General features: G+C 42.1%; 1 protein-coding gene across 1 annotated transcript in view; it reads left to right on the top strand.

The window, feature by feature from the left end:
- Nucleotides 1-22,962, top strand: part of LOC143974426 (FYN-binding protein 1-like) — a 449,689-nt gene that overhangs the window by 254,443 nt on the left and 172,284 nt on the right. The window contains exon 9 of the mRNA XM_077475803.1: nucleotides 3,415-3,446. Coding sequence (XP_077331929.1) covers nucleotides 3,415-3,446 — 32 coding nt within the window. The remainder of the gene's footprint in view (nucleotides 1-3,414; nucleotides 3,447-22,962) is intronic.

The following is a 22,962-nucleotide window of genomic DNA, read 5'->3' as shown; positions in this document are numbered from 1 at the left end:
CTATCCTCTTCCTCCTCCGCTGATATGTTGGAAGAACATTTCTGGCTCTGGGTGATGCCATCAGCCCAATTTTTCTGCCCCTGTTTAACAGGGGCGTTTAATTACAATTTTTGATGCAATGCTTTGCAGCAGGGCTAATTCCTGCAATAAAACTAGAGTATATGGAAGAGGTGGCAGTGTGGTGGCACCAGCACCAGTGCCTAAGGCCCAATTTTTCTACCCCTGTTTAACAGGGGCGTTTAATTACAATTTTTGATGCAATGCTTTGCAGCAGGGCTAATTCCTGCAATAAAACTAGAGTATATGGAAGAGGTTGCAGTGTGGTGGCACCAGCACCAGTGCCTAAGGCCCAATTTTTCTGCCCCTGTTTAACAGGGGCGTTTAATTACAATTTTTGATGCAATGCTTTGCAGCAGGGCTAATTCCTGCAATAAAACTAGAGTATATGGAAGAGGTTGCAGTGTGGTGGCACCAGCACCAGTGCCTAAGGCCCAATTTTTCTGCTCCTGTTTAACAGGGGCGTTTAACTAAAATTTTTGATGCAATGCTTTGCAGCAGGGCTAATTCCTGCAATAAAACTAGAGTATATGTGAGAGGTTGCAGTGTGGTGACACCAGCACCAGTGCCTAAGGCCCAATTTTTCTGCCCCTGTTGAACAGGGGCGTTTAATTACAATTTTTTATGCAATGCTTTGCAGCAGGGCTAATTCCTGCAATAAAACAAGAGTATATGGGAGAGGTTGCAGTGTCGTGGCACCAGCACCAGTGCCTAAGGCCCAATTTTTCTGCCCCTGTTTAACAGGGACTAGTAATTACAATTCTTGATATAATATTTCACAGGAGGGCCCGTTCCTGTGCCCACCCAGAGTAACTGTGAGGACTTATAATATTGTGGCACCAGCACCACAACCACCAAAGGTCAATTTTTCTACCACTGTTCAACAATGGCATGTAATTACAATTCTTGATATAATCGTTCACAGCAGGGCGCTCCAGCGCCCACCAAGAGTCACTTTCAGGGCTTACAATGTTGTGGCAAAACCAACACCTTGTTCCGCCAGTTCTGCAGAGCATATAGGGCAGGCCCCTACTTTCAAACATCCAACTTACAAACATCTCCTACGTGCAAACGGAAGGAGACAACAGCAAGTGAGATGAAAAAAGATGGACAACAAAACAAATTATACAGGGGTGATAACCCTTCCCTATGTTTTCCAAAAAGCTTAAAAATAGTTTTTTTGACTGGAGCTACACTTTAAAAATGTACCAGTTGAAACTTAAAGAGGAAGTAAACCCTTACAAACCACTTTGGCCTACAGGTAAGCCTAGATTAAGGCTTACCTGTAGGTCCAAGAAATATCTCCCTTACCTATATGGTTTAGGAGATATTTGCCCGAAAACGGGCACCGCTGTCTACGGCGCATGCGCCGTAGACAGCGGCGCGCAGGCGCACTAAATGCGGCAGTTCCAAGAATGGAGCTGCCGCATTTGTCGACTCCCGTGCGGGAGTGACGTCATCGCTGTATTGCCGAATGACAGCGGCGGAGCTGCGAGACGCCACTCCCGTGCGCATGCGCGGGAGTGACGTCATCGCGGCTTCGCCGCTGTCATTCGGCGGAGCTGCGAGACGCCACAAGCAAGATGGATGCGGCGGACTACAGGGGACAGCGGCGACTTCGCTGGCTCCTGTGTCAGGTAAGTGACACATAATGGGCTACTATGCGATGCATAGTAGTCCATTATGCTTTACCTTTGCAGGGAAAAAAAGAGGAAGTAAACTCATCAGGGTTTACTTCCTCTTTAACACAACAAACCTACACAGTCCCTGTCTTGTTTGCACCGCCTGTATACTGCTGTTCTGAGTATATAGGGCCTGGGGGACACACGCATTTCCTTTTTTTAATATGGGTACAGGGTTCCCCTTAATATGCGTACAAGACCCAAATAGGCTGGTAATGGGCAGGGAGGGCTACCCATGCCATTTTTCTCAATGATTTTCAACCATATTGCAGGAACCAGATATAACATTAAAACCGCAAGCAGTTTTAAATGGTGTTATTTCCGTTAAATGTCATTTTGTGCAGGGACTGTTCTAAACACGGGAAACACGTGGCACTTCACAGGCATACTACAGACACCCCCCAGGCACCATATTTAAAGGAATATTTCACTTTTTTTTTTTCACTTTAATCGTCATTAAAATCAGTGCTCCCGCCAAAACGGCCATTTTTAAAAACATTTTAGGCATTGACCCATGTCCCCTGGGGCAGGAGCCAGGTCCCCAAACCCTTTTTAGGACAGTATCTTGCATATTAGCCGTTAAAATTAGCACTTTTAATTTAGAACGTTCGAGTCCCATAGACTTCAATGGGGTTCCAAAGTTCGTTCGAATTTGGGGTCTGTTCGAAAGTTCTGGTGCGAACCGAACCGGGGGGTGTTCGGCTCATCCCTACTGGCAGGTACTGGCTATGTGGTACATGTGACAGCAATCTCCCGTATTCTTCATCTATCTGGGCTATGGAGTAGCGTGGCAAGATGGAAGGCTTTTCTTCCAAAGTCTCCCAAAAGCAGGTGGGAAATTGTGTTATGGTCTGATGAAACCAAAGTTGAACTTTTTGGCCATAATTCCAAAAAATATGTTTAGCACAAAAACAACACCAAAAGATCACCATACCCACAGTGAAACATGGTGGTGGCAGCATCATGCTTTGGGGTTGTTTTTCTTCAGCTGGAACATGTTCCTTCAATACCAATCAATATTGGCACAAATTCTTCAGGCTTCTGCTAGAAAGTTAGAGGAACTTCATCTTTCAGCATGACAATGACCCAAGGCATACATCCAAATCAACAAAGGAATAGCTTCACTAGAAGAAGATTAAAGTTTTGGAATGGCCCAGCCACAGCCCAGACCTAAATCCGATTGAAAATCTGTGGGGTTATCTGAATAGGGCTGTGCACAAGAGATGCCCTCGCAATCTGCCAGATTTGGAGTGTTTTTGCAAAGAAGAGTGGGAAAATATTGCCAAGTCAAGATGTGCCATGCTGATAGGCTAAAAAGACTGTGAGTGTGTAACCAATTTAAAAGGTGTTTCAACAAACTACTCGTGTAAGGGTGTGCACACTTATTCAATCATATTTTAGTTTTTTTAGTTTTACTTCCCAACACCTAAAATATTTAAGTTTATTGTTCAACTGAGTTGTACAGTTTATAGGTCACATAAAAGGTGGAAAAAGTTCTGAAATTATTTATCTTTGTCTCATTTTTTACATCGCAGCAATCTGACATTTTAACAAGGGTTTGTAGAGTTTTTATATCCACTGTATTTCTGAGAATACTAAAATTCCAATGATCTCTGCTATTTTTAAATTTGTTCCTCTGTTTGGAATATAACATATTTTGCATTTTATTTACCAGAGAGAAAAATCTCTACAGTAATGTCAGCTTTGGTAAGTTTTCTATAAACAATGTAATTTCATAATGTGTGAAATGCAATGGCAACCATTTTGTTCAATGTGTCCCAGAACTATAAATTATTGTCAGTAGCATTATTTTGACATTACATTCAGTGTATTACCCCTGTGATATTGTCTGTTTTTATACTATTTTATATAAAATTGTAAGCTAGAGCTGAAAAATCCAAGCAAGAGTGATAAATAAGGCAGATACTCAAATATACTAGCAATATAATAAGCTATAGTTCCTGTATCTTTGAATTTGTCTGTCAGAGGTTTAGAGATTATTCCAGTACATACAAGTAGCAGAGCTGGATTTCTCAGAAGGCCACATTAACTATGGGTTAGAGCAGAGCAGCAGGTCCACAAGAGGGGCAAAGCAAGATTCTAGATATTGGGATGGACTTTTTGTTTTAGCTGTTGTTTTCCTTGCACCTACCCAACCAGTCTACTGCTTATGAAAGCCACCAACCCATAATGCATATAGTTTATTAGATGTGTTGTGAGTGGGAAACTTTACTTTACTTTAATCCATTGTCTTTCAGTTTGCTGATCTGTACATTCCTACTGGTGCTTAACCACTGGGCTCTTAAACCCCCTTAACCTCCCTGGCGATATGATTAGTTCTGGTTTTAGGTGCTGAAAGCAGTACAATTATTTTGCATGGAAATTTGGAGTTTTATATTGTAGTCCTGTAATTCTTAGGAATAACTCTCTTAAATCTGTTCAAACCAGAGTCTAGCAGACATCCCGGGTATGATAAAGTTTATAATATGATAAATAATAATAAAAATTATTCAATAATGTAATCAAATCCAAAAACACTGAAATTTGCTCATTTGCAGAATTGTTGCTGTCATTAGATTAAGGCCGCGTACACATGCGCGGACTGTTGGCCCAACTTTGTCCGTCCAACAGTTTGAGCGAACAGTCCGCTCAAACTTAGCATGGACGGACATGGCCACACACAACGAACGAACAGTTTGCTGAAACCGTGCGCGATGCCGTGAACGGCACGTACGACGGGACGCAAAATACGACGTCCTATACACTGCATTATAACTTTCGGCTTGAAAATCCTTTCTGAGCATGCGCGGAACTTAGTTTGACGAACAAGCCTACACACGGGCGGACTGTTCGTTGAAACAAGGTTTCAGCGGACAGTTTTTCGGAATTTCCGTAAAACCTTGTCCGTCCAACTGTCCGCTGAAACTGTCCGCTGAAAGCCCACACACGAGCGGACTGTCCGCCCAAACACTGTTCAGCGGACAAGGTTGGGCCAACAGTCCGCGCGTGTGTACGCGGCCTTAGTGTTTGATGATGAATTTCCCCACAAATCGCTATCGCTCAATTCTGCAAGTGATTATAATTTATTACCGCTGTTTTCTAGTTGGTCTAAAATCACTTTTGACATAAAGGGACACTTTTTGGTTGCTATGGACAATCTCCAAATTCCAGGCAGAAAAAACAGTATTTATAATATAAAAGTGCATGCAGGGCACTGCACAGACCACTAGGGACAAAGGGGGTGTGTATTTTTTTTTATACAGTACTGTAATCTGTAAGATTACAGTACTGTGTGTGTTTTTACTTTTTTGAATTTGGCGCCGATCTCCGCTCCCCTGCGTCGTAACGTCGCAGGGACCGGAGCTCGGTGGCATTCGGGCACTATGTGAATCGAGCGGAGGACCGCTCGATCACACAGCGCGGAGGACATCGCTGGATCCAGGGGACAAGGTCAGTTACCTCTCCCTGTATCCAGCGATGCAATCCTGAGTCTGGCTCGGGGTTACCGTTTATGATACTAAAATCCCAATCTGAGCCAGACTCGGGATTACCGCCAGGGAGGTTAATAACCAGACCAATTTTCAGCTTTCGGGGCTCTCACATTTTGAATGACAATTACTCAGTTATGCAACATTGTACCTATTTGATTTTTTTTCCTTTTTTCACACAAATAGAGCTTTCTGTTGGTGGTATTTAATCATGCTGTTTTTTTTTTTTTTGCGCTATAAAAGAAAAAAGATCGAAAATTCAGTAAAAAAAAAATACATTTTTCTTCGTTTCTGTTATAAAATTTAGCAAATTAGTAATTTTTCTTCATATATTTTGGCCAAACTTTATACCACTAAATATCTTTGGTAAAAATAACCCAAATCGGTGTATATTTGGTCTTTGTGAAAGTTATAGAGTCCACAAGCTATGGTACCAATCTCTGAAAATTTATCTCAACTGAAGTACTGATGGCCTATCTCATTTCTTGAGACCCTAACAAGCCAGGAAAGTACAATTCTTTGCAAAATCAAGATTTTCTTTTTTTTTCACAAAATTGTTATATTAGCAGGTTATTTCTCACACACAGCATACACATAGCACAAATTACACCCAACACATTCTACTACTCCTTCTGAGTATGGCGATACCACATGTGTGAGACTTTTACACAGTGTGGCCACATACAGAGGCCTAACATACAGGGAGCGCCATCAGGCATTCTTGGAGCATAAATTGCACATATAATTTCTTGACTACCTCTTACATTTTTTAAGGCCCTGGAGTACCAGGACAATGGAAACGCCCCAAAAATGACCCAATTTTGGAAAGAAAACAACCCAATGTATAACCTATGAGGCATATCGAGTATTTTGAACATGTCATTTTTTTCTACAAGTTTTTGGAAAATGTGTAAAGAAAATTAAAACTTTTATTTTTACACAATGTTGTCCATTTACACAATATTTCTAACACATAACATGTACATGGCAAAAATTACACCCCAAAATAGATTCTCCTACTCCTCCTGAGTACGGCAATACCACATGTGTGAGACTTTTCCACAGCGTGGTCACATACAGAGGACCAACATGTAGAGAACACCGTCGGGTGTTCTAGGGACATAAGTTTCAAATGAATTTGACTATCTATTACACTTTTGTGAGGCACTGTAGTGGCATGGATGAGCATGAATGGGGATGGATGAGCTGTGGATGGGGATGGCTGAGCATGAATGAGTATGGATGGGTATGGCTGAGTGTGGATGGGTATAGATGGGATGGCTGGGTATGGCTGAGTACGGCTGGGTATGGCTGAGTACGGCTGGGTATGGCTGAGTACAGCTGGGTATGGCTGAGTACGGCTGGGTATGACTGAGTACGGCTGAGTACGGATGGGTATGGCTGTGTACGGATGGGTATGGCTGAGTACGGATGGGTATGGCTGAGTACGGATGGGTATGGCTGGGAGTGGATGGGATGGCTGATCGAGGATGGATGGAAGAGTATTGCTGAGGATGGATGGATGGATGGGTATGCTGAGTAAGGATGGATGGGTATTCAGAGCATGGATAGGTATGCAGAGCATGGATGGGTATGCAGAGTATGCAGAGCATGGATGGGTATTCAGAGTATGCAGAGCATGGATGGGTATGCAGAGTATGCAGAGTATGGCTGGGTATGCAAGCAGGGGCATAACTATAGGGGGTGCAGCATTCGCGACCGCAACTGGGCCCTGTGATGCAGGGGGCCCATGCAGCCCCCTCTACATATGGCCGGCAGCAGCATAGGCAGCTAGGGGTACCAGTGCACCATGCACACGGGTGGCTGGAGGTGGAGGGTGACTAGAAGAGCTCCATGCTTGACTATCGCACTGGCTGCTCTTTAGTTGTGCATTCCCCGCATGACCTGTGTCCTCAGCCGACTCTTCAGAATACCCCTCTCCTGCTCCATGCATTGCCGCTAAGTCCACTGTCTTCATAGGCAGTTCAAAACAGCAAAACAACTATTCTTCGCTGTATAAGACAGTCCATTTTAAACAATGGTCAGCTTCCCAGCCATGGTATATAACATAGTACAGTCCCAATTCAGGCAAGCTCACCCAGCAGGATCAAGTCATAGGCAACAGGGGTCCTTCCAGCTTCAAGCTCCTCTCAGCATTGATAGCTAAACAATCATTCCTCCCAGCCTCTCTGACCTGGTGCCTAATAAGCAGGCCTGAAAGAGAAGTACCCTTTTCAGGCTGACTCTCCGCATATCCACCCCCCCCCCCCACCCCCGTTCCAGGCCTGGGGCTGGACAATTTATACCACAATGGCAATAGGCCTGGGAAAGGGTATCCTTTTTCCAATGCATGCTCCCAGGTCTATGGCCCCTTCCTACTCTGAATCCATAGCTTCTCTAGACCGGATTGCTGCTGTAAACTAATAATAGTTATTTCTATCCGTGTGAGGAGCGGTTGCACTAATTCAGCCCAGCGGTTTCTGGGCCACCTTTTAAACGATGCCTTGTTTTCAAACTCAGCCAGGCAGTCCTCAATGTGGTCATCTGGTAGCATCAGTGGTAAGAAGTCCCAAACACAGATTCTACCATCATTACCACTGAGAACAGCGCCCAACCTTTTCTACTATCACAGAGGGTTGTGTCCCTCTGTGAGACACCTACTCTCCACAGTAGGCCCAACCACCCACACTTGACCCTGGAAGACCAGATGGCAACCCCCCTCTGGGTCCTCGCTAATGGTTTGTGCCCATGTTTAAACACTTTGCGACTCTTGGCTACCCCGTAGCGTAGAGTATGATTCACAGTAATTCGGGGGGGAGCTCATCTCTTCCCCAGGATGCTGTGGCTCACCACTCAATGGTGTGACCTATAAGTGTCAAGGTGGTAGTTATGGCGCTCTCCTATGACAGTGCAAAAATCGCATACTATTTATGAGTTGAAAATTGTTCCAGCCTTCTCATGGTGCTAATATTGCAAATGCTCTTATGTGTTAAATCACAGTGCAAAAAATGTCTGCAAATTACTAAAAATATAAAGGAAACATATATGAAAAAGTATATTGAGAGTTAGTAAAATTAACTACTGTGGAAAAAAGTGCTTACGTGCTGTAGTGCAAAATACGTGCATATAGAGCCTATCAAGCTTATATCATCTTCACACAAACAAACATTTCAAAGAAACACAAAATAAAAATCCATTTGAAAAATTTTTTGAAGAAAAATCCAAAGGAAAGGAAAACAAAACAAAAACAAAAGTCCTCAGGAAAAATTTTCTCAGAAAAAGTTTTTTTCCCAGAAGAATTCCACAAAAATTCAATAAAAGTGACTTGTGCTCAGTGCCTGGTGTATTCTGAATCACAACCGGTGCGTTTTCCGTGCGTAAAGCAAATTGGCACACTCACCAGCTCCCCTGCCCCTGCAGGGGTTAACTCGGATCCACAGTGTGAGCCCCTGTGCCGCTGTATAAAGCTGGTCCGGTTAGTGTTCAGTTGCTCCTCATTTCCTCGTGTTTGTATAAAGAAATATAGAACATCCATAGTACAGTACTGTTTAAAATTAGCGCCTTTATTGTATTCAAAAAGTGGCTACTCACATAATCACAGATTAAAAACGTTCGTAAATGTCACAAAACACCGCCGACTTGTAAGAGAGAGTGTGTACGTTAGGCCACGCCCTACGCGTTTCATCATTGGACGTCGTCTGGAGCAGCCATCTTGGTGCACCTCTCTCTTGTTATAGGGTGTAATGCCTGTACTGCACATGTGCAAGCGCAAAAACGCCATATTGGTGTCTGGAATAGGACCTCACGACTGAGTCCTTTATGTTACAGCATGCAAGCACGTTCCTCATTACATCCGCCCTCTTATTCTACTGTTAAACAGTTTACACAGCGGCTTATTTTACACATATGTAAGCGCGTGGCGCTGGGTAAAACAATACATAATATTTTACATTTAAACTCCATTGTGTATTATTCCCCTTATGAATTCTATAAGTTAATATTAATTAACCGTGAAAAATGAAATATTATTTTTACTACTAAAACGCAACTAAACACTTCAACAATGGTACATATGGGGTAAGGAAGTGGATAAATATGGGATCCAAAAGGGAGAAAAAATGAGACAAAAAAATGGGAAAATTAAAATGACTAAAAAATAAAAAAAAATTGAAGTTATAAAAAAAAAAAAATTTAAAAAGTTCTAAACTTTAAACAGCTTATTGCAGAATTGAGAGATATGGACATAGGAGATGAGGACATACTAGTCACTATTGATGTTAACTCATTATATACTAACATCAAGCAGGAACATGCTTTAAGTAGCACTGAATGGGCATTACAACAGCAGTCAGATCTCAAGCAGGAACAAATCAATTTCATTGTGGAAGGCCTTAAATTGTCAATGACGCACAACTACTTCTGGTACCAGGGCACATACTATACCCAAATCAAAGGTGTAGCCATGGGAGCAAAGTATGCTCCCAGTGTGACGAACCTCTTCCTGAATAGATGGGAAGATGAAAAAAATTTCAGTGTACCTAGAAAGAATTTAAAGCTGTACCGCAGGTACATTGATGATATTATTATTGTTTGGAGAGGCTCAGTGGAAGAACTAGAAAGTTATTTTGATGAAATCAGTCACAACGCATACAACATTTACTTTACTGGTAACTGGAATATACAAAGCATAGACTTTCTAGACTTACAGATCTTCAAGCAAAACGGTAAAATAGGTACACACACCTAATTTAAGGCTATGGATCGTAATGGGTATATCCCAACCAATAGTTGCCACCATCCAAAATGGATAAATAACATTCCTAAAGGGCAATTAATGCGAATACACAGAAATTGCAGTAACCAGGCAGATTTTGATAAACAAGCCGATGAAATTATACAACGATTCGTTGATAAGGGTTACAGAGCAAGGGAACTATACGATCTAAAAAGAAAAGTGAGCCAAATGGAAAGAAATAGACTAATAGAAGTGGTACCAAATAAACGACAACAAAAGAACAGCAAAAGAATGGAAGTCGCGTTCCTGACAGGGTATAATCGACAATATAAGGCCCTAAAACACATTTTTAGAAAACATTGGCCCATCTTACAATCAGATGAAACCTTAAAAACTGCTACCAAAGAAACCAGTCTTTATATACAGGAGAGCACCCACCCTTAGAAACAGATTAGCAAAAAATGTGATTGATCCACCTAAGCAAATAAAAATCTTTGAAAATCTGAAAGGATTCTTTAAATGTGGAAAATGCCTCCCCTATAGAACTAGTACAAAAACCAGTAAGAAGAAATCTAAGTTCACATCCTTCACTAACGGACAAGAATTTAAGATCAATGAACTTATTACATGCAATAGTACCTTCGTCACTTATGTAATTGAATGCCCCTGCCGGAAACAATATGTGGAGAGGACCACACGGCAGCTGCATATAAGGATTAGGGAACATATCAAAAACATCAGAAAAGGATACAACAATCATAGTGTCTCCAGGCACTTTAGGGATTACCACGGGCGAGACCCTAGACAAATGACCTTTTATGGAATTGATAAAATAAAGGGACATTGGAGAGGAGAGGATAGAAGAGTAAAAGTATCACAAAACAAAACCAAGTGGATTTTTTGTTTAGACACACTCTAACCGGCAGGCTTGAACATAGATCTAGATTTAAATTGTTTTCTAACCAGCTATTAAGTATAATACTTCCTCTTTTTCCTCTGTTCCCATTTCCAATCGATTAATGTCTTTAGAAAGTACTTGCATAATTACAATCTTGTTACAGGCCCAAACGTCCAAATTCAGCTTTTATCTCCCAATTTGCTTGTCCATATCCAAAATACCGCACACAAATGGGTTGGATCGAATGTAATGCATCCAACTAAATTGAATGTAATGCATTTGTATCCACATTGTTTATTATAACAAAGTGGTAGGATCTATGTATAATAGGAGGTCTCCCAACTAGCTAATGGAGTAAAAGTGATTACACATGAAGCGGCGGTGTTGGGGTCGCTGGAGGCATTGAAATTTTTACTCTATCGTGGCCCGAAGGCCCCGTACCCGCTGACCCCCTCCATGCGCACCACGTTGCGTGCATGGGGGGTAGGACTTAAAATTGAAAAATACCCTACCAATGCACTTTCTCCAGCTGCCCCCTTGTGGCGTAACCCCACCCTGGAGCAGTTTTACAAACTGCCTGAACCCCATGCTTGGACTAAATTCAATATTAGAACAGTAGACCAGGTGATTTCTGACCAATCGCTGGCTCCACTCCCCAAGTTGATTTCTGAATTCAACGTCCCGCAGAGTTATTTTTTTAGGTATCTACAACTCTCCCATGCCTTCAGGTGCCAGTTCTCCAGCTCTCCCCCCCAGGTTGTCCAATCCGCATTGGAGGGCCTCCTCAAGTCCAGTTGTGACACTAAGCCCACCTCAACACTTTACTCCCATTTGATAATGACCTCCCTCCCTACTTTGGGGAAACTTAGAGATAAGTGGATGCGAGACATTCCCACCTTTGATAACGATGATTGGGATGACATGTGGGACTTCCCCTTCAGATCCCTGGTCTCCCTGAGAGATCGGCTGATACAGTTTAAGATGGCCCACCGAGCATATTTCACCCCCTACAGACTGCACAAAATGAACCCCGCCTCCCCGCCGGGATGTTGGCGTTGTGGGACAATACCGGGGGACTTCATTCATATTTTTTGGACCTGCCCAGCCATTGTTGACTATTGGAAGGAGATACTAGGGGTCATTACACAGGTCACCTCCATATCGCTCCCACTCTCTATAGAAACTTGCATACTGGGCCTGCTAGATCAGCTAATTCCCACTGTGGCGCGGCGCACCCTAGCTGGGCTACTTCTCTTCTATGCCCGCAAGGCCATTGCGCTCAGCTGGCGTAAGCCCACTCCTCCCCCTCTCTCCCTGTGGAAAAAATTGGTGAACGACAGCCTGCCTCTCTACAAGGACTGCTATGTTAATAGAGGTTGCCCGCAAAAATATGACAAGGTCTGGTCCAGCTGGCTGGCGGATGCCTCCACGGCCTCAGACCCATAGCCTACTTAACGCATTTTCGTTTGTAAATGAATAGGAATATGCACTAGTGGAAATGTTGTATATCTGAGTAGCATGGTTTAGTCCTGAGTCATCCTACTGCACATGGAGTCGGCTCTTTGTGGCCGGTGAGATGCCTTGAATTCTCCGACATGTTTTTTTATGTAATGCACTGTCTTATATTGCAACTCTTTACACGTCACGCCTGTAACACTAATCGTGACCAATGTATGTGTTTTTGTTTTTGTTTTTGTCTGTCTTGTTTTGCTTTTGGTTACTTGTTCACTGTCTGAAATTCCAATAAACAGATTTGCAAAAAAAAAAAAAAAAGTGATTACACATACACTCTCTGCAGTATTTTAAGTGATTACACATACACTCTCTCCAGTATTTTAAAGAATTACCGTAATGATAGGTCTAATTCAGTCCAATTGTCCAATCCTTGCTCATATCTCCCAACCTCAATGTTCACATCTAAAATATTGTCTATATATGCCCATATATGTAGATTATATCGAATGTAATACATTCAACTGCATCGAATGTAATACATTCATATCCACATTGCCTGCTACATCAAAGGGGCAGGATCTATGTTTCCCGACTAGTTAATGTACTAATAATGATTGCAAAAATACTCCCTCCAAAATTGAATTAATTCTGTCATATGCATTTTTTTACAATTTTTATATAAAATTGTTATATATATATTTTATATAAATATTTTACATATATTTTTATAACGTCAATTTTTTTTTATTTTTTAGGCATTTTAATTTTCCCATTTTTTTGTCTAATTTTTTCTCCCTTTTGCATCCCATATTTATCCACTTCCTTACCCCATATGTACCATTGTTGAAGTTTTTAGTTGCGTTTTAGTAGGAAAAATAATATTTCATTTTTCACGGTTAATTAATATTAACTTATAGAATTCATAAGGGGAATAATACACAATGGAGTTTAAATGTAAAATATTATGTATTGTTTTACCCACCGCCGTGCGCGTACATATGTGTAAAATAAGCCGCTGTGTAAACTGTTTAAGAGTAGAATAAGAGGGCGAATGTAATGAGGTACGTGCTTGCATGCTGTAACATAAAGGACTCCGTCGTGAGGCCCTATTCCAGACACCAATATGGCGTTTTTGCGCTCGCGCATGCGCAGTACAGGCATTACACCCTATAACAAGAGAGAGGTGCACCAAGATGGCTGCTCCAGATGACGTCCAATGACGAAATGCGTAGGGCGTGGCCTAACGTACACACTCTCTCTTACAAGTCGGCGGCGGCAGTGTTTTGTGACATTTACAAACGTTTTTAATCTGTGATTATATGAGTAACCACTTTTTGAATACAATAAAGGCGCTAATTTTAAACAGTACTGTACTATGGATGTTCTATATTCTTTATACAAACACGAGGAAATGAGGAGCAACTGAACACTAACCGGACGAACTTTATACAGCGGCACAGGGGCTCACACTGTGGATGCGAGTTAACCCCTGCAGGGGCAGGGTAGCTGGTGAGTGCGCCAATTTGCTTTACGCACGGAAAACGCACCGGTTGTGATTCAGAATACACCAGGCACTGAGCACAAGTCACTTTCATTGAATTTTTGTGGAATTCTTCTGGGAAAAAAACTTTTTCGGAGAAAAATTTTCCTGAGGACTTTTGTTTTTGTTTTGTTTTCCTTTCCTTTGGATTTTTCTTAAAAAAATGTTTCAAATGGATTTTTATTTTGTGTTTCTTTGAAATGTTTGTTTGTGTGAAGATGATATAAGCTTGATAGGTTCTATATGCACGTATTTTGCACTACAGCACTACAGCACTTTTTTGCACAGTAGTTAATTTTACTAACTCTCAATATACTTTTTCATATATGTTTCCTTTATATTTTTAGTAATTTGCAGACATTTTTTGCACTGTGATTTAACACATAAGAACATTTGCAATATTAGCACCATGAGAAGGCTGGAACAATTTTCAACTCATAAATAGTATGCGATTTTTGCACTGTCATAGGAGAGCGCCATAACTACCACCTTGACACTTATAGGTCACACCATTGAGTGGTGAGCCACAGCATCCTGGGAAAGAGATGAGCTCCCCCCCGAATTAATGTGAATCATACTCTACGCTACGGGGTAGCCAAGAGTCGCAAAGTGTTTAAACATGGGCACAAACCATTAGCGAGGACCCAGAGGGGGGTTGCCATCTGGTCTTCCAGGGTCAAGTGTGGGTGGTTGGGCCTACTGTGGAGAGTAGGTGTCTCACGGAGGGACACAACCCTCTGTGATAGTAGAAAAGGTTGGGCGCTGTTCTCAGTGGTAATGATGGTAGAATCTGTGTTTGGGACTTCTTACCACTGATGCTACCAGATGACCACATTGAGGACTGCCTGGCTGAGTTTGAGAACAAGGCATCGTTTAAAAGGTGGCCCAGAAACCGCTGGGCTGAATTAGTGCAACCGCTCCTCACACGGCAGGGCTCGAGTCCTGCGGGAACGCGTGGGAACGGCGTCCCCGCACTTTTTTCACAGCAGGAACGCCGTTCCCTTTGCAGGACCAGAGCCGCCCGAGGCTCTAGCACAGTCTGCTAGCTGCGTTGTCTTCACAGAGCTGACATCGGAAGAGCAGCACAGTGATGCACGGAGGGCAGGGGCTGGCTCAGTTAACTGATTGGTTAATAGAACTGCTCTGCATTCTATCAACCAATCAGTTAACTGGGGCAGGTCCCGCCCTCTGTCCATCCCTTTGCTGCACTTCCGATGTCATCTGCTGTGTCCTGTGTAAGGTAAGACAGGGAAGAGGGCACTGTTATGAAGGAGGGAGGGGGAAAGTATCAGAAACTGAAAGGAATGAGGAGAGGTGATATAAAAGGGAGGCAGGGCAGGAATGTGAAGGGGGGTTCTACAAAGGGGGTGAGGACAGGAATGCAAAGGAGGTGCCATAAAGGGGCTGAGGACAGGTTTAAATTTTAAAACTAGCTACTTGGTCATCTTCCGTACTATGTCGCATTCGCAGTCTGATCATCTCCTGTAGTATGTCGCATTCGCAGTCTGGTCATCTCCTGTAGTATGTCGCATTCGCAGTCTGGTCATCTCCTGTAGTCGCATTCGCAGTCTGGTCATCTCCTGTAGTCGCATTCGCAGTCTGGTCATCTCCTGTAGTCCCATTCGCAGTATGATCATCTCCTGTAGTCGCATTCGCAGTTTGGTCATCTCCTGTAGTCTCATTCCCGGTCTGGTCATCTCCTGTACTATGTCGCATTCGCAGTCTGGTCATCTCCTGTAGTCGCATTCGCAGTCTGATCATCTCCTGTAGTCGCATTCGCAGTCTGATCATCTCCTGTAGTCGCAATTCGCAGTCTGGTCATCTCCTGTAGTCGCATTCGCACTCTGGTCATCTCCTGTAGTCGCATTCGCAGTCTGATCATCTCCTGTAGTCGCATTCGCGGTCTGGTCATCTCCTGTAGTCTCATTCCCGGTCTGGTCATCTCCTGTACTATGTCGCATTCGCAGTCTGGTCATCTCCTGTAGTCGCATTCGCAGTCTGGTCATCTCCTGTAGTCACATTCGCAGTCTAGTCATCTCCTGTACTATGTCGCATTCGCAGTCTGGTCATCTCCTGTAGTCGCATTCGCAGTCTGGTCATCTCCTGTAGTCACATTCGCAGTCTGGTCATCTCCTGTAGTCACATTCGCAGTCTGGTCATCTCTTGTAGCATGTCGCATTTGCAGTCACTGTATTTTATGTGAAATATATATATGCATATGAGCGTATCTTTTTTTTTTTTTTTTTTTGGTGGGGGAGTGGATCTTGGGTGGGAGTTCCCACACTTTTTTCCCCAGGACTTGACCCCTGTCACACGGATAGAAATAACTATTATTAGTTTACAGCAGCAATCCGGTCTAGAGAAGCTATGGATTCAGAGTAGGAAGGGGCCATAGACCTGGGAGCATGCATTGGAAAAAGGATACCCTTTCCCAGGCCTATTGCCATTGTGGTATAAATTGTCCAGCCCCAGGCCTGGAACGGGGGTGGGGGGGGGGGGTGGATATGCGGAGAGTCAGCCTGAAAAGGGTACTTCTCTTTCAGGCCTGCTTATTAGGCACCAGGTCAGAGAGGCTGGGAGGAATGATTGTTTAGCTATCAATGCTGAGAGGAGCTTGAAGCTGGAAGGACCCCTGTTGCCTATGACTTGATCCTGCTGGGTGAGCTTGCCTGAATTGGGACTGTACTATGTTATATACCATGGCTGGGAAGCTGACCATTGTTTAAAATGGACTGTCTTATACAGCGAAGAATAGTTGTTTTGCTGTTTTGAACTGCCTATGAAGACAAAGATGATATAAGCTTGATAGGCTCTATATGCACGTATTTTTCACTACAGCACGTAAGCACTTTTTTGCACAGTAGTTAATTTTACTAACTCTCAATATACTTTTTCATATATGTTTCCTTTATATTTTTAGTAATTTTCAGACATTTTTTGCACTGTGATTTAACACATAAGAACATTTGCAATATTAGCACCTTGTGAAGGCTGGAATAATTTTCAACTCATAAATAGTATGTGATTTTTGCACTGTCATAGGAGAGCGCCATAACTACCACCTTGACACTTATAGTTTTTTCCAACCCATTAGGCTGGGATTTTCTGGTAGTGGCAGCCTCCCTCCCTTAAAAGGGATTTAACAAATTTTTGGCCTTTTTATCTCAATATCTTTCGTCTCCATAGCGCAAACCCTACTCCTCTTTTATACTATAATGGTGTGACCTGTTCACCGGCAGGGATCAAAGCAGAGTCCTTCCTTTGAGCACCAAGGGAATCATCTCATGAGCCCCAAGATGATAGTCAGTCTCAGTAAAACTGAAGATTTTGTAATCTACGTTTTATTATTAACCTTACTTTTATGTAATGGAGCTAAAACAAATGTTCTATAAAACAATTTTTTTTCACAATTTTGGAAATGTGTTTTTGTGTTCATTGAGATATTGATTAAAATCTTACTTTTCAAAAGGGGTGAGTTCAGTAACGCTGAGCATTGTGTGTATCTATATACTGTGTGTGTGTATGTGTGTGTGTGTGTGTGTGTGTATAGATATATATATATATATATATATATATATGTATATGTATATATATATATATATGTATATGTATATATATATATATATATATATATATATATATATATATATACACAGTTGTGTGAAAAAGTATTTATTATTAATAGTAATTTTTATTTTTTTGCATATTTCTCACACTTAAATGATTCAGATCATCAAGCAAATTTTTTATATTACACAAAGATAACCTGAGTAAATCCAAGATGCAGTTTTTAAACTATTATTTAATTTATTAAGGGAAAAAAGCTGTTCAAACTTGCCTGGCCCTATGTGAAAAAGTAATTGCCCCCTCCCATGCTAAATTATGAATCAACTGTGATTAACCACATTTTTTTTTTACAAAACTAAATTTCACTTGCCACACACAGCCCTGATTACTGCCAGACCTGTTGAATCAAGAAATCACATAAATAGAAGCTGTCTGACAAAGTGATGCATACTAACAGATCACAAAAAGCCACACATCATGCCACAATCTAAAAAAACTTCAAGAACAGATTAGAAACAAATATGTCTAGGAAGGGTTTCAAAGCCATTTCTAATGCTGCGTATACACGACTGGACTTTCTGGCAGACTAGGGCCGACAGTCTTCCCGATGGACTTTCCGAACTAACGGACTTGGCCACACACGAACGAACTAAGTCCGTTCGAAAGTCCGTTTGTTTTGAACATGATAATGTAAACAGGACTAAACAAGGAAGTTCAATAGCCAGTAGCCAATAGCTACCCTTGTGTCGTATTTGTTCCATCAGATTAGCACACAGACGAACGGTTTACTCGATTTTTAGTCCATCGGATAGATTTGAAACATGTTCTATTTCTAAAGTCCAGTCATGTGCAACGCCAGTGAACCACGGGAGAGCCATTATCCACAAATGGAGATAACTTGGAACAGTGGGGAACCTTCCTAGGAGTGGGCGTCCTACAAAAATTACTCCAAGAGCATGAAGATGACTCTTCCAGGAGGTCATGAAAGAACCCAGAACAACATCTAAATAACTGCAGGCCTCACTTGCCTCAGGTAAGATCAGTGTTCATGATTCAACAATAAGAAAGAGACTGGGCAAAAATGGCATCCATGGGAGAGTTCCAAGGCCAAAGACACTGTTCACCAAAAAGAACACAGAGGCTCATCTCACATTTACCAAAAAAACATCTTGATTATCCCCAAGACTTTTAGGCAAACATTCTGTGGACTGATCAGACAAAAATGTAACTTTTTGGAAGGTGTGCGTCCTGTTACATCTGGCATAAAACGAATACAGCATTTCATAACAAGAACATCATGCCAACAGTCAGACATGGTGGTGGTATCATGATGGTCTGGGGCTGCTTTGCAGCTTCAGGACCTGGACGAATTACCATAATTGATGGACCCATGAATTCTGAGCTCTTCCAGAAAATGCTAAAGGAGAATGTCCGGCCATCAGTTTGTGACCTCAAGCTCAAGTGCACTTGGGTTATGCAGCAGGACAATGATCCAAAACACAACCGTAAGTCCAGCTCCAAATGGTTCAAGCAAAGCAAAATTAAGGTTTTGGAGTGGCCCAGTCAAAGCCTGGACTTAAATACATTTGAGATGCTGTATCCTGACCTTTACCCAGACTGTTCATGCTGGAAAACCCTCCAATGTGGCTGAATTAAAACAATTCTGCAAAGAAGAGTGAGCCAAAATTGCTCCATAGCAATGTGAAAGACTCATTGCCAATTATTGCAAATGCTTGATTGCAGTTGTTGCCACCAAGGGTGGCACAACCAGTTATTAGGTTTAGGGGGCAATTACCTTTTCACACAACTGTATATTAACCACTTAGCAACCGGCCCATAGCCAAATGACGGCTACAGGGTGGTTGCTTAACTCTGGGAGGGCGTACAGTGACGTCCTCCCAGAATCCCACACTCGCGTGCCCACCTGGGAACATCCGTGCATCACGGATCACGGTAAATGGCCACTGATCGTGGCCGTTTACCAAGTGATCGCTCTGTCAAATGACGGAGCGATCACATGTAAACAAACCCTCTCCGCTCACACTGGACGGAGATCGGTGACAGCAGCGCTGTGGGCTGGATGTGTAGTACCCACAGCGCTGATATGTAACAAATCCATCCATTCTCAGCCATGCATACCCATCCATACTCTCTGCATACCCATCCATACTCTCTGCATACCCATCCATACCCTGCATACCCATCCATCCATACTATGCATACCCATCCATCCATACTATGCATACCCATCCATCCATACTATGCATACCCATCCATCCATACTCAGCATGCTCATCCATCCATCCATGCTCACCCATCCATACTCAGCATACTCAGCCATCCATCCATGCTCACCCATCCATACTCAGCCATCCATGCTCAGCATACCCATCCATACTCAGAATATCCATCCATCCTCATCCATACTCAGCATACTCATCCACCCATCCATACTTAGTTACATAGTTACATAGTTACATAGTTAGTCAGGTCGAAAAAAGACACAAGTCCATCCAGTTCAACCAAAAAAAATAAAATAAAAATAAATAAAATAAAATATACTATACATATATATACACATATACACATACATACATATATACATATATATACATATATATATATATATACACACATACATATACCAGCCCATATACCCAATTCTATACCCACAGTTGATCCAGAGGAAGGCAATAAACCCCAGCAGAGCATGATCCAATTTGCTAAAGCAGGGGAAAAAATTCCTTCCTGATCCCCCGAGAGGCAATCGGATTTTCCCCGGATCAACTTTACCTATAAATTTTAGTACCCAGTTATATTACGTACACTTAGGAAATAATCCAGGCCTTTCTTAAAGCAATCCACTGAGCTGGCCATAACCACCTCTGCAGGGAGTCTATTCCACATTTTCACAGCTCTTACTGTGAAGAAACCTTTCCGTATTTGGAGATGAAATCTCTTCTCCTCTAGACGTAAAGAGTGCCCCCTTGTCCTCTTTGTTGACTTTAAAGTGAATAACTCGACACCAAGTTCCCTATATGGACCCCTTATATATTTGTACATGTTGATCAAATCCCCCCTTAATCTCCTCTTATCAAGAGTGAATAAATTCAGTTCCTCTAATCTTTCCTCATAGCTGAGTTGCTCCATGCCTCTTATCAGTTTGGTTGCCCTTCTCTGCACTTTCTCCAGTTCCCCGATATCCTTTTTGAGAACTGGTGCCCAAAACTGAACGGCATATTCCAGATGAGGTCTTACTAATGATTTGAACAGGGGCAAAATGATATCTCTCTCTCTGGAGTACATACCTCTCTTAATACAGGAAAGGACTTTGCTCGCTTTGGAAACCGCAGCTTGGCATTGCATGCTATTATTGAGCTTATGATCTACCAAAACCCCCAGATCCTTCTCCACTATGGATTCCCCCAGTTGTACTCCCCCTAGCGTGTATGATGCATGCATATTCTTAGCCCCCAAGTGCATAACCTTACATTTCTTAACATTAAACCTCATCTGCCACATAGTCGCCCAATTAGACAGAGCATTGAGGTCTGCTTGTAAATTGGTGACATCCTGTAAGGACGTTATTGCACCACATAGCTTGGTGTCATCTGCAAAGATGGAAATGTTACTCTTGATCCCAGACCCAATATCATTTATAAAGATATTAAAAAGTAAGGGTCCCAGCACTGAACCTTGGGGTACACCACTCATAACCTTAGACCATCCTTAGCCATCCATCCTCAGTAATACTCATCCATCCATCCATGCTCAGCCATCCCATCCACCCCCATCCATAATTAGCCAATACCCATCCGTACTTTAGCCGTACCCAGCCGTACGCAGCCGTATGCAGCTGTACTCAGCCATACCCAGCCGTACCCAGCTGTACTCAGTCGTACCCAGCCATCCCATCTATATCCAGCCATCCCATCTGTACCCAGCCATACTCAGCCGTACCTGGTCATACTCATTCATGCTCAGCCATCCCCATCTACGACTCATCCATCCCCATTCATGCTCATCCATGCCACATCAGTTCTCATCCATGCCACATGCATGCCACTACAGTGCCTCACAAAAGTGTAATAGGTAGTCAAATTAGATTTGAAATTTATGTCCCTAGAACACCTACGGTGCTCCCTGCATGTTGGGCCCTCTGTATGAGGCCACGCTGTGCAAAACTCTCACATATGTGGTATCGTCATACTCAGGAGGAGTAGGAGAATCTATTTTGGGGTGTAATTATTGGTGTGTACATGTTATGTGTTAGACAATGGACAACGTGTAAAACAAAAAGCGTTTTAATTTTCTTTACACATTTTCCAAAAACTTGTAGAAAAAAATTACATGTTCAAAAGACTCCATATGCCTCATAGATTATACATTGGGTAGTCTTTTTTCCAAATTGGGTCATTTTTGGGGTGTTTCCATTGTCCTGGTTCTCCAGGGCCTTCAAAAGTGTAAGAGGTAGTCAAGAAATTATATGTGCAATTTATGCTCCAAGAATGCCTGATGGCGCTCCCTGTATGTTGGGCCCCTGTATGTGGCCACGCTGTGTAAAAGTCTCACACATGTGGTATTGCCATACTCAGGAGGAATAGTAGAATGTGTTTTGGGGTGTAATTTGTGCTATGCGTATGCGGTGTGTGAGAAATAACCTGCTAATATAACAATTTTGTGAAAAAAAAAAGTAAAGAAAACCTTGATTTTGCAAAGAATTGTGGAAAAAAATTACAACTTCAAAAAACTCACCATGCCTCTTACTAAATACCTTGGAATGTCTGCTTTCCAAAAAGGGGTAATTTGGGGGATATTTGTACTTTCCTGGCTTGTTAGGGTCTCATGAAATGTCAGTACTTCAGGTGTGATCAATTTTCAGAGCTTGGCACCACAGCTTGTGGACTCTTTGACAAAGACCAAATAATATAAACCGATTTGGGTTATTTTTACCAAAGATGTGTAGCGGTATAAATTTTGGTGAAATTATATGAAGAATAATTACTAATTTGCTAAAATTAAAACAGAAACGAAGAAAAATGCGTTTTTTTACATTATTTTCTATCTTTTTTCTTTTATAGCTCAAAAAATAAAGAACCCATTGGTGATTAAATACCACCAAAAGAAAGCTATATTTGTGTAAAAAAAAGAACAAAAATTTCATATAGGTACAGTGTTGCATGACTGAGTAATTGTCATTCATGTCATTCAAATGTGAGAGCACCGGAAGCTAGAATTGGTCTGGTTAGAAAGGGGGTTTAAGTGGCCAGTGGTCAAGCGGTTAAAAAGTACCACAGTTCTACGGTTGTTATATTTTGCTATAATAGTTCAGTCATACTTCTCAGGGATAGGTGTGTGTATTATGGCATATTGTCTTGCTGTCAGAGTGAAAATGTCAGTCCAGTGTCATTCTGTAAGATTTTTATGGAGGCTGCCCTGTCTCTTGCCTGTGCTCAAGGCTCAATAACTGACACACTCAGTAGAATCATAACCATGCACAAAATTGCCAAGTTAAATTAAAATCCTGTATACCTTCAGTA

The sequence above is a fragment of the Lithobates pipiens genome, unplaced genomic scaffold (genome assembly GCF_037356315.1).
Source record: "Lithobates pipiens isolate NorthernLeopardFrog02 unplaced genomic scaffold, aLitPip1_a1.2 Scaffold_13, whole genome shotgun sequence".
Taxonomy (NCBI): Eukaryota; Metazoa; Chordata; class Amphibia; order Anura; family Ranidae; genus Lithobates; species Lithobates pipiens.
This window is presented reverse-complemented; position numbering and strand designations above follow the sequence as displayed.